Here is a 13,416-nt window from a genome sequence, read left to right as displayed (position 1 = left end):
ACTAAAAACTCTAACAGACATAATGGACAAACAAAAAATCATAATCGCAGGACTTCAAGAAATGAGAAACACCGATCAAAAGCCGTTTGAATCTCAGGGTTACAGAATTTACAAAGGAATCCCCGGGAAACGTGTGATGAAGAAATGCCCACAGTTCGGAACAGGATTTGCAATCAATCTTAAAATAATTGACTCAGTCGTAGAATTTAAGTCTTACTCCCCCAGGATTTCAACCTTAACCCTAAAATCAGCCAATAAATTCTACACCATAATAAATGTTCATGCTCCCACCAATGACAAAAACAATCTTGATGAAAAACGTGTGATGAAGAAATGCCCACAGTTCGGAACAGGATTTGCAATCAATCTTAAAATAATTGACTCAGTCGTAGAATTTAAGTCTTACTCCCCCAGGATTTCAACCTTAACCCTAAAATCAGCCAATAAATTCTACACCATAATAAATGTTCATGCTCCCACCAATGACAAAAACAATCTTAAAAAAGATAGAGAAAAGATGGACAAATTCTGGGAACTTCTTGACCAAACTGCAAACAACATAAATAAGACCCACACCAAGATTTTAATAGGGGACTTTAATGTCCAACTTGGTAAAGAACGAAGATATCGTGATATTATCGGAAAATGGCCTGCCCAGAAGAAAACTAACAAGAACGGCCAAAGACTTGACGAATTTTGCAGAAACCATAATATGATCTCAAAATCCACCCATTTTATGAGAAAACCAAACAAATTGCAGACTTGGAAACACCCAGATTGGAAAAAAGGGGAATGGTAACTCGATCATGTTTGTATGGACCGGAATTATCACAAGGAGATTTATAATGTAAAAGTCTTGAGAGGAACAGATACTGGATCGGACCATTACTTAATTAAAGTTAAAATAAAATTCACCCCGCATAAAAAGAAAAAAATCCCAACCTAAAAACCAAAGAGCTTATGATCCACATAAATTAATAAACAATGCCATCTTTGAAGAAACAACAAAAAAATCAAATTAACTAATAATTTAAAAGAACTGACATCCCAACTGAAAGAAATAGCTGAAGAACTAGCCCCTATAAACCCAAGAAAAAAACACCAATGGTGGAATGAAGAATGTGACAAAGCATTCAAAGACCGACACCGGGCTTGGATCAACCACCAAACCCAGAAAACTGAAGAATCTAACCATGAATTCACCAAACAAAGGAAAATAACTCAGAAAATTATAAGAGGAACCAAACGACAAGCCCAAAAAAACTTGATTCAGCAAATAGAAGAAAGTTCCAAGAAAACTAACTCCCAAGACTATTATAAAATTTTTGGTCAGGCTCTTCAAAGATATGAACCACCCACCCTTATGTTGAGAGGAAAAAAAGGAAATATGGCCCACACCAATAAAGAAAATGCTGAAATTTTGGCAGAAACCTTCAATAGACTCCTCAACTGTGACGACTCCTCAGAGCTTCTTGAGATTGACACTGAAACTCCAGTTAAAACTTCACCAGTAAATATCAACCTGCCAACAATTCAAGAAGTTCTCGCAGCCTTAAATAAAATAAAAAACTACAAAGCAGCGGAGAAGACCAGCTTTTCGCAGAACTCTGGAAACACTCATCAGTTTATTCAATCAAAACTTCCCTACATCTATGTCTCGTGAAAATATGGAACGAAGAAAAACTTCCAGAACACTGGACCACAGCCCTCATTCATCCATTACATAAAAAAGGGGATAAAACTAATCCGGAAAACTACAGAGGCATATCTCTCCTGGATTGCACATACAAAATCCTGTCGAGAATCATATACAACCGATGCAAAGACCAACTTGAACTGGAACTTGGGGAATACCAAGGGGGATTTAGCCCATGGAGAGGTTGCCCGGAGCAAATAATATCCCTAAAACTTATGATGGACTTATATAAAAGACGGAAAAACAACTAATAATCACCTTCATCGACTTTAAAAGGGCCTATGATTGTATACACCGACCATCCATGCTGAATATTCTGAGAAACCTGGGCCTTCACCCTAAACTCGTAAACATGATAAAATTAACTTTAACCAATACCCAGTCCAGAGTGAAATTCAGAGATGAACTCTCTCAACCCTTCTACATAAAAACTGGATTGAGGCAAGGAGACGGCCTCTCACCACTCCTTTTTAACTGCGCCCTCGGATTTGTAATGAGAAAATGGTATGAAATAAATCCCAAAAATATAAAAATGGGTACTAAGAAAAACTCCATCACACTAAATTGCCTAGGATTTGCAGACGACCTCGCTCTTTTAGCAAATAATATTCAAGAAGCCAAAACACAAATCATGAGCCTTCAAAACCTAGCACAAAAGATAGGGCTTCATATCTCTTTCGAAAAAACTGAACTAATGGCCATAGATCCTCTGGTAATAGAGCACATTACGGTAAACAGTCATAAAATTAAAATAGTAAAACAATTTAAATATCTAGGGGAATAATAACTTATAATTTAAATGAAAAAGTGACATGGCAAAACAGGACAAATAAAATTATTAAATCCCAAAAATTAACTTGGTCAACATATAACAAAAAATGCCTTTCCACTAAAACAAAACTTAAACATTATAAAACTGTAGTTCACCCAGAAGTCACCTACGGAAGCGAGACCCTTTTCAAAATCACTCAGAAAAACCGAATTGATAAAATTCTGAAAATAGAGAGGAGAATTTCAGAACGTGTATCAATAAAAAACACCAAAAAGAAGGCCAATGGTGGATTGTGCCAAATGAGGTGGTGTATCGAGAAATAGAGCCTGTTACTGACACTATGCGGAAAAAAAGAATCTCTTTCTTTGGTCATCTCATAAGGACACCGGAAACAAGACTGTCAAGAAATATCATTGAAAAGCTCTGGTTCCAAAAGCTAGAAGTAGGATGGATCAAAGAAATTAGAGAAGATATGAAAAAATTGGGAATTTCCCTGGCTGACCTACAGAATAAAACTGGAAAAATTACAAAGCTAAAAGACAAAAGCATTAGATTTAAACAAGACAGACAAACGACAAAATACAATGAAGAGGGTGTTTACGGATGAAGAAAAGAAAGCAAGATCTGAACGGATGAAGAAATACTGGGCAGCTCGGAAGAGTAAAATAACACGCTTTTCTCAGAAAAGAGCCAACTAAAATTGACTTAAGTGGTCCCATGTTGGCCGTAAAAGCATAATAATAATAATAATAATGAATTGTAATATATTTATCTGGTATGTTATACAAAACCGTACTCCTAAAATAGGAATAAATTTTTAGAAAATTTAAAAGCATAAAATTTGATAAAAACAATGTGTTAAATTAATACATACAATATAAAGTGAATATATTATTTGGTTACATGCTTAAGGGGTTTCCTAGTTTTTAAAACTGACACTATAAATAACAGCACTACCGATCACTACACTGTGCTTCTAATTAGGTCCTTAGGTCCTTTGAGAAGAGTAATTTCATTATTTTGAAAGCAATTTGTGTTCTTAATTATTTAGTAATATTAAAGTTTATCAGATGACGTCATAATTTTTTTTCTAGATTTTAAACTTACCAACTATTTTATTTATTTATTTTTTTATCGGCGGTTATCAGGATGGAAATAATATTTAACATTATTTCAGATTTAGAGAGTTAATTTCTAATTTATTCAGCTTAATATATATTTTATGATACCTTAAAAGAAGCTAATGATACATTAACACTGGATTGAATTTGTGCTAGTTTTTATAACCTTTTCACTGGTTTAACAAATCAGTTTAAAATGTTTTTTGAAATTTTGTATTAGATTAAAAAATAAGTCAGGTCATTATTGTAAACATAATTTAAGAACTTTAACAAAAGTTCTTTCCTGATTCCAACCTACAAAAAAAGGAAGAAAGAAGGATGTTGTATTTTCCTTCCTTCTAGCAAAGGAAAGTTTACATTTTAAGCTCTATGAAATTACTTATTGATAGTTTTGCAGTAATCTATTGCTAAATTTCAATGAAATAAATCTCACAATGATATTTATTTAGGATTTTTCTTTTTTAAAGTTGATTGCTAACATTAGTTTTCATGACTGAATGGTGACATGCTTACAAAACAAAATGAAGTATCAGTTCAGCTACTAGATTGACAGCAAGCATTAACCTTTTTAAGGAACTGCTCTCTGAGTGACTGTAAATCTAATCTTTTTTTTTTTTTTAAATAAGTTTAATAAATGTATTTATATGAGGTAGTAGTAAACTCCTGTCTTCACAATTTTTTTTTCACGATTTCAACCTAAAACAACTTATAAGTAATAAAATGGCACTGAATCTTATTTTATTTACAATAGAAACCTTTTATTATTATAGTGAATTTCATATTGTAACAAAGGAGTAAAAAAATTGATGTAATCAAATAGATTAAAAGATTACAGAATCTTTTGGATCAATATTATCAAAATACAATATTCTATTATAAAGAATGTTATCTACATAACTAAAATTAATTTAATCTATATGTGAAAGAATATATATGTACTGTGCAATGCCATATATATATATAATTGTAGAAATTAAATTATTTTATTGAATCTAAAAAATGAAAATTCAAAACTTTTGTAATTTTAATCACCTTAAAGTAAATGTATCGACAATTTATGTTAATGTACATATAAAGATGAATGAGATATTTAGATCATTTTATTGTCTGAATGGTCTGTGATAAAATCATACAAAATAATAGTGACTTTTTGATATCCAAACCGAATTTTAAACTTAAAGCTTTAAAATGAACTGAACCAAATTTTTAACATAAAGTTTTAACTACAACATTTAGTAGACTTTGTTAGTGTTTAGTGCTAGTATTGCTAAAAGCTCTGTAGTTTTGAACTGAAGTTCAAAAGCATGAAATTACTGAAGCAAAAAAACAGATAACCAACAGCTACCAAACTGCTGTTGGTTGCTTTCATACAAGATGTCACATATTTAAGATATGGTTGAAAATGATTATTAGGTGAGAACATGCTCATTAAATATATTAATGTGTGTGTTTATAGGTTTTAATGTGTATTTTTCAAAACATTAAGTTCGTTTATGATGTGGTCATTTTCATTATGTGCAGAATACATAGGTTACATATTTGTGCGTTTCTTTCTATGAGTGGTTGTGAATTTCATCTGTATATTTTGTGAAGTACTTTAACATGTTCTATTTGTATCCTGTTCACTTTGCTGTAGAAATTTGTTTCATCAGAGCAAAAACTCTAGTTTGTATACCTCTAGAGCATTCTTGATTTATTTCTGATTTTATTTCATTTGTTATTAAAACTGCTTTTATTTTTCCTTCTTTTTTGTAAATAATTTGTTCATGTCATCTTCTTTATTAGAATTAATTGATGTGTTGTGAAAGAAACTATCTATCAAATTCAAGTTACATATTCTAGGATACATTATTTTCTTTTTAATTTCTCATATTCCTGTTATGAAATGAAAGAGAAATTAAAATCATGCTTTCTAATAAAAAAAAAAAAAATGATGGAATCACTGAAAGTTTTCGTGAGTGGAAAGAGAGCATAACTGTTTCATGACTTGCTGTTTATCTCTCAGAACATGACTAATTCACATCTTAAATGAAACAACATGCCATGCCTTAACTGGGTCTAACACCAAGAAATTTCATATAGCGGTAAACTTGGTCATATTAAACATATCATGTTTTCTACTTATCATGTTCTTCTTCTAGTACAGTGATAATTGAAGGGTGATTTTATTATTGCTCAACATGAACACGAGTTTAGGAGTTCTAGAAAATGAATTTCTAGACTCTACAACATGAAAATGCGACACAGTTATAATGAAAATTGATATAATTGTATTTTATTTTTTTAGGTAATAATTATGATGAATTATATAAATGTTTAGTAATAATTGCAATACCAAAATGAAATAATAGAGACAAATCTATATTTTAATTCTGTAATTCAGTGCCACTGCACAGCTTGTTTGTGGTAGCATTTCAGTATTTCTGCATTTGTTCAGTGAAAAAAAGTAAAAAATTATATATATATATATATATATATATATATATATAATTAATATATAAATGTATATTTTAATATATTTATATTATATATATAGTTAAGAAAGACATTTATATTTAAAATAATTTTCTTAAACAATATATTTGTGTAATTTAGATAGAATATGAAGTAGAAAAACATCTTATTTAAAAACTTGAAATTAAAAGAAATAAATATTTTGATAGCAAACATGACTAATTATATGTGAAGTGAATCTTTTAATTTGAATAATTATGTAAATAAGTTTTATCTTTTTTTTTTGACTAAAAGTAGTTCATTAAGAATTTCTATGTTCAATTTTTAACTATAAAATTTTTTAAATATAATGATTAAAAGCTGAATTCCATGGCTAGAAATCTAATACAATTTCTGGCCAGACCTATGAAAAAATAAAGGTTATTAATGACTAATAAATAGTTAATTTACTGATTATAACTTTAATAAATAATAATCTTTTTTGTAGCATTAAAATTTGAATTTCTTTGTTAGTTAGGTGTCTTGCTTAAGACTTGGTGAGCTGTGTGAGATTGTTTTGAGTTCATTAATTAGTAGTAAATCGATGGGAATGTCACTGGTGGCATCCTGGCCGAGGCGGACTGGAATATGTCAAAAGCCGAAGTTTCGAAGTTGACCTCCAATGAAGCCCATAAGGGCTACTAACGGAGGGTGTCTTCTCCTACAGGGTTAGGATGTTGCATTAAAATTATATATAGTTGTAATATACATAATTAACTATGATAATTAAGTAAAATGGCAGATTTATAATTTACTCACATATGTTATAAATCTTTAACTTCTATTTATAAACATTACTCTTTTTACTTCCTTGTATGAAGTAAAGGAAGTATTGTGATCATGAAAAATTTTGGTTTTCAGATTTCAACGGAAATATCCATTTTGACCATCCCTGAATCCATTTTGACTAGTTTTGGCGTGACATCTGTATGTACATATGTATCTTGCATAACTCAAAAAACAAAGAAGCTGTAGGATGTTGAAATTTTGGATTTAGAACTGTTGTAACATTAGTTTTACACCTCCACTTGATTGAAATCGACTAAACCAAAAGTGTCCGAAAAAGCCCAAAATGAAAAAGATTTTGATTTTGGACTTTTTCTTAACTGCAGTAATAAGCCCTCATTGAGAGCTTTTCAACGATATATCATAACTGGTACTCATATTCATTGGTTCCAGAGTTAAGGCCAAATAAAATTTTAATTAATGAGATATTTGGATCTTACAAGGGGAAGGCTTATCAGTTTGAATTTGATTTCTTTTTTTTTAACTGAAATATATTGATTTATTAATAATTATTAACCACTGACTGTAAAAAAAATTGACAATAAATAATAATTCAGTTATTAACAACAAAAAAAAATATGAAAAAATATCAGAAGTTAATAATGAAATAAAATTTTATGTACTTTTCATTAAAAAAAAATGTGCATATGTAATTTAATAGGCATACAAGGAAGTCATGTGGTGTCCACATCAGATTTGTTTTATTTTTGAAGATGATATAAGTTTAAAAATGCTGCTATAAATCTAAACTTACAAAAAAACAAACAAGTTTATTTCATATTATAAATAAAATTTAGTTTAATATAATTTAAAGATTACCCCGCTATATTAATTTTCTTAAAAATAGACTAGGTGGTTTATTTAATATTTTCATAAAATCATATATTTAAATTAAGTTTTAAAAACAGAAAATAAATTAATTTAGTTTTATTTCTGTATGTATACAAATTATACATGAAACTGCCTATGCTACATAAATTCTTTTGTGCAACACTGGAGTGTAACGTGTAGAGCATGTTCCATCAACCAAAAATATATAGAATGAATTTTGATAGGTTGTAGAAGTAAAACTTGTATAGAAAACAGATAGATGTAAACAGTTAATTGCATATTTTATCTGTGTATTGAATAATATATAAATAAATTAATTTTTACCATTAAATTTAAACATAATGGAAAATTATTTACTTAATAAAATTTTATAACTTAAAAAGCTTTTAACTAATCATTAATAAGCTTTTAGCTTTTTATTAATCATGTTATCCATTTATAAACGGCTTGTGATCAGTTAGTCCACCAACTTCTTCCTAACCACCTCTTCTGGTGCTTAGCCACCAGTTTCTGGTGGTTAGTCCATTGTCTATTATAGACAATGTACTTAGAAATGTAGAAATTTTTTTTTTTATCGATGATTCATATTTATGATCTTAATTAGAACCAAGAGAATAATCATCACAAAATAATGAGGATAATAAGAGGATGAAGAACATACCAGTGTGTATGTGTGTGTGCACATTTTCCACACACACAAAAGTGCATATAAGATGTCATTCCAGACCAACCATTATTTCTCTTACAAAAAACAGCAAGAAAAAAATAGTTCTGTCCTATAAAATAAAATTTTTCTAACTACTTTATGTGAGTGAGCAATTTAAAAGATGCCTTTACATGTACTAACAATAGTTATATCTATTATTCCATATCCATATAGGAATTATAAAATTATAGAGTATTATACTATATATTATTAGTAATAGTTTATTATTATATAAATAAATTATAATAAATGTATATTTAATGTAATACATAATTTTTATATATTAGAACGTACGCACAGTTATAAATTAATGCAAAAAAAATTATAATGAAGGTGTGGGAGTGAGAAGATAGAGCATAGGATTCATTATTATTAACAATTAAAGAATTATTTCAGTCAGAATAAATTTAAAATCCTAGCCAATTTTGATACTATAATTTTATAATTCGCCTCTTCAGCTGATGATGAAATGAAAAAGTAATGAAAGTAGTTGGCTTAATTAAGTGTGCAGCAAGTGATGAGAACTTAATATTAGGAGACTTGAATGCTAATAAATTAAAAGAGAGGAAGAAAATAGCTGGGAGATTTGGGCTTGATAAGACTAATATTTTTAGTTTCAGTACAAAATATTAACCAGAAACAGTAAATATTTCTTTAAAACATTCATTCTCAAAGTGGGTGATAACATCCCCTTGTGGGCGCTGGAGGCCTTCAGGGGAAACAGTAGAAGGCCCACAGAAAATTAGTTCAGGCGGTCTAGGAAGGTGATGGGGTGATTAAAAAAAGGCAAAAATGATTTTCTGATATTTCAAACTAAAATTAAATACCTACTACACTAGTAAAAAAAATTAAAGAGAGCAGTGACCATATTCTATCACTATTGTTGTTATATAATTATATAGATACAATTGTAATTTTTTTGAAAGCAATTTTAATAAACATACTTCCAAATATGATTAAATATGCGTTTTAATTGCTCTCATTTAAAATGTAAGTTCAACTCAGAAATAGGATATGACACATTTAAAAGCAATAATTGCAATTGCTTTTTTTTAAGAGTGCATCTTAAAAACAGCAATTGCAATTATTATTTTTAACAAATGGTAAGTTTAAAAATTTTGGGAACGCTAGAAAATGTTTGATTCTCAATGTGGACAGTGAGCAAAAAAGTGTGAGAATCAATGCTTTAAAATATTATAAAAGATGCACACCGGTCAGGCCATTGATAATGAACAGATTAGATAGTGGTTAGGAAGAAATTCCTAACCATAATAAAATGCAGTCTATAAAACATTTCTACACGCAGACTTGGATACTGATCATAATTTAATTATGATGAAGAAATTTATATTAAGGAATTATAAACTAAAAAAGAATCTGGGGAAAGAGAAAAGAGCTGGGATATTAGTTAAATTTTAAAATAATATTTAATAATAAATAATAATAGTTATAAATCAATAATAATAATATTAGTTAATTATAATAATAATAGTATTATAAATACTTCATTATTTTATAAATTTATAAAACTTTGCTTTTAAGGCAAAGTTTAATATATAATAAATATGCATTGTAGAAACAGGTTTAGAAATTATAAGAAAAGCAGCTACTGCAGAAAGTTAATGGATGAATTTAAAAGAGGAAGGCAAAGAAAAGACAAAAAGAAGACTGATAAACTCTACATAACAAAGAAGTTATAAAAGTTCTAAAGATGACAGCGGAAAAAGATTGTATAGGGTTTTGAAATATAAAATAAAATGACAATTTAGCAAAATAGCAACAGAAGAAGACTGATTGAAGAAGGTATGTTCTTATGAGAAAATAGAATATTTAAGAAACTATTAATGTATCATATAGAAACATAAAGCATTTTAAAAAACTGAAAACTAAATGTTCTATTAAGTCCTGTACTATAAGTCAGGTGGAAAACCACAGCGAGAAAGTAAAGAAAAAATTTATAACTGTTAAGAATACATAGGATTACAAAGAGGGAAAAACTAGTTGATGAAGTACTGTTGGAAGAGAAAGAAGTTGTTGATGAGTTATAGTAGCCACACTAAGATCAGATTTGAACAGGTTTAAATAAGGATAAGATGTTAGGGATATATGACATAATTTCAGAATTGTTTTGCTGCTTAGGTGAAAGAAAATTAAACAGAGTATACAGAATATATGATGCTGGAAAACAAATATATTGAAATTAAAAAAACACAAAAAACAGAGAAGTACATCAAACCAAAAAAAACTATCTGTTGAAGTTCATGGTATAATTGGCAGTGGTAGGAATTTGTGAAGGTTTGATTTCTATCAAAGATTTTTACAGTGCAGTCATGAGATGTGACTAAAGATTGAAAAGGTCTCAGAGAAAATTATAATAAATGTTATTAGTTTTTCAAACTGTGGCTCCTTGTTTTTCTAAAAATAAACACGATATGGTACATGTTTCTATACAGAATAATATTACTAATTATGAATCTCTATATATATGTTTAGGATTTTACTTGTTGTGATGAAATATATTGATATTACACCTGATAGCTACAGAATGTAAAAAAAATATCTTTTTATTTAATTAGCGAATGAATATTTTTAAAGATACGTTTTTTGCTTCATATTAACTCTATCATTTATAGAGTGGAAATCTTTCCTGATGTATTTACCAAAGATCTTCCAAATGAATATGTTCAATAAATTTAAAACCAAAAATTTTCAATGGAAAAAGTAATATAACAAAATGAATGTACATGTAGCATTTCTATAAGAATTTTTCACTACTTTATGTCATCTATTTCGTTCATCCAATGAAGAAAAGTGTTTAATCTCTAATTTGAAAAACATCGTTCAAGATTCATCACTATAGTTAAAGTAGATGTTCATCAACTAAGTTAAAGTAGATGTTCAACAGTTGATAGATTAAATTGATAAATTTAAAACTGTATATATTTTAAATGAAAAACCAAAGCAAATTTAATAATTATAATACCTTCAGTAGCTATTGCGGTCATATTTAGTGACTGGTATTGCTGTCCAAACTCAGGTATCAGCCACTGTTATTACTGGCAGCTTTCTTTTTGTTTTGGGTTAGATATATACAAATTTAGGATGCTGTTGAAAAATTTGTTGGATTTAAATTATACATGTTCATTTAATAAATCATTGTCATGTATTGTGTACTATTTCATAATATTCAATGTGATTCTTTTTTATGTATGTGTATCAAAGTTATTTTTTATGCTGGTGGAATTGCGATTTGCATATATGAGATTGTTAACAATTGTTGATTCCATTTTCCTATGAAGAGCTTTTAATTATTCATTGTGTCTGAAGCTGTGTCCTGCTGGACTAATTTAGATTATTGTACAGTCAGAGCAGCTCAGTTTATATATATTCTAGGGATATCGTATTGTTTATTTTATGATTGTGTTCTGTCTACGGTAATCTATTTTGTACTACGCCTAAATAAAAAGACCACTAGGTGCATGGGTGAGATCAAAAACATCAATTGCTGAAGATTGATGTGGTAGTGGTTGAAATAAACCAACTAGTCTAGTCTTTAGTTTAAAATGTTACTAATTTTCATTGTTCCAAAGCAGATTGAATAATTTTATAAAAAATTACAAATGTATATTTGCTAAATAACAATAGAGATTGAAAATAATTTTATATAAAAACTGAATTTGCAAATATGTATATAAAAAAGATGAACTGCATAAACATAGCAAATTCTTATCTCATTTTATGAAGCATAATGACATAATTTAAAATATTGTATGGCATTTAAATTAAATATTACTATTGTTAGTTGATCATAAAAATTTTTTTTTTCAATTTCTTACTGTTTATTATTTTTCTTTTTACCTACAATTAGCAATTTTAGAGAGGTTTCTGTTTTTTCAGAATATATGTTGAGAGGTCTGTTTACCATCATAGCCACCTACACAGAAATTACTATTACCATATAATATGACTGACTGATAAGGCAAACGTAAAACTGATAAATGTAGAGAAAAAAGAAATAATAAGCACTAAATAAATAAAAATATTATTTCTTAAATAATTATATTCTTCTACTAATACACAATTTGAACTATTTATTGATATTTGTAAATATAAATATATCAACATTTTCTTAAATACATTAAATTAGTGCGCTAATCAGACTATAGACCAGTTGACTAATTGTTAACAAAATAAATGAGTACTTAAAATTTATTCATGGTGCTTTTGCAGTAAACAGACTAATTTTTTTGGAAGATTCTGGAGTAGCTATTATCTTCTAACCTTAAACGTTAAAAAAATAACATAATTAATTTTTTTAAATCAATAAAAAAAAATTTAAGTGCTTAAAAATAAATAAACTTAACATTTTGTGTTAATATAAAATTACTGTTTTTTTTAATAATTTTATTTAAAAGAAACAAATTTAAAAACCATAACCTTGATTAAACCATGAACAAATTCCATAAGTTAATAAAACATTCATGACTATCCATGAAAAACAATAATAATAAATACCAAAAATGACATTTGTTAGTACTGTAAAGAATTAATCAGCGATTATAAAAAGCGTGTTATATTTTACTTACAATTGTGTAAAGGACTTCATTTTCATATCCCAACAGTCTCACTTTCTCTTTTACAACTGCCAGCACTTCACTACAACTAGTTGCCAGTAGGCAGCAGTACCGGTTGCTCAACAGGAATGAAGTTCTCCCACCATAATATAATTATCTTCCAGGTGGGGTGGGTTCTCATTCACCATTCACAAGTCAGTATTCAATACCTTTTTCGACGAGGAACTGAACGGTTGGTTGTCGTTTGTACATTAAATCCTTCGTCAACATTCCTACGATTAACGCTACAATGTTAATTTCGAATTCATAAAAAGTAGAAGTTGTCGATAATTAAATTTTTAACATAAAATTACCGATTAAAGTTTTTATATAAAAGTCTTGAAATCATATGTAATTCCTGGTTACGGGCATAATAGACGAATGCTTTTCTTAACAGC

The 13,416-nt window shown here is 28.5% G+C and overlaps 1 protein-coding gene across 2 annotated transcripts in view; it reads right to left on the bottom strand.

Moving 5' to 3' along the window:
* Positions 1–13,085, bottom strand: part of conv (insulin like growth factor binding protein acid labile subunit convoluted) — a 75,924-nt gene extending 62,839 nt beyond the window's left edge. Inside the window, exon 1 of one of the 2 annotated variants that reach the window (XM_075363257.1) lies at positions 12,992–13,085. In XM_075363257.1, the coding sequence (XP_075219372.1) occupies positions 12,992–13,017 (26 nt within the window). In that variant the 5' untranslated portion in view covers positions 13,018–13,085. The remainder of the gene's footprint in view (positions 1–12,991) is intronic. The other variant, XM_075363258.1, reaches the window with a different exon arrangement.
* Positions 13,086–13,416: the final 331 nt, after the last annotated feature.

Source organism: Lycorma delicatula, chromosome 4 (genome assembly GCF_047948215.1).
Source record: "Lycorma delicatula isolate Av1 chromosome 4, ASM4794821v1, whole genome shotgun sequence".
Taxonomy (NCBI): domain Eukaryota; kingdom Metazoa; phylum Arthropoda; class Insecta; order Hemiptera; family Fulgoridae; genus Lycorma; species Lycorma delicatula.
The sequence above is the reverse complement of the archived record's forward strand: the minus strand, read 5'-3'. Positions and strand labels throughout refer to the sequence as shown.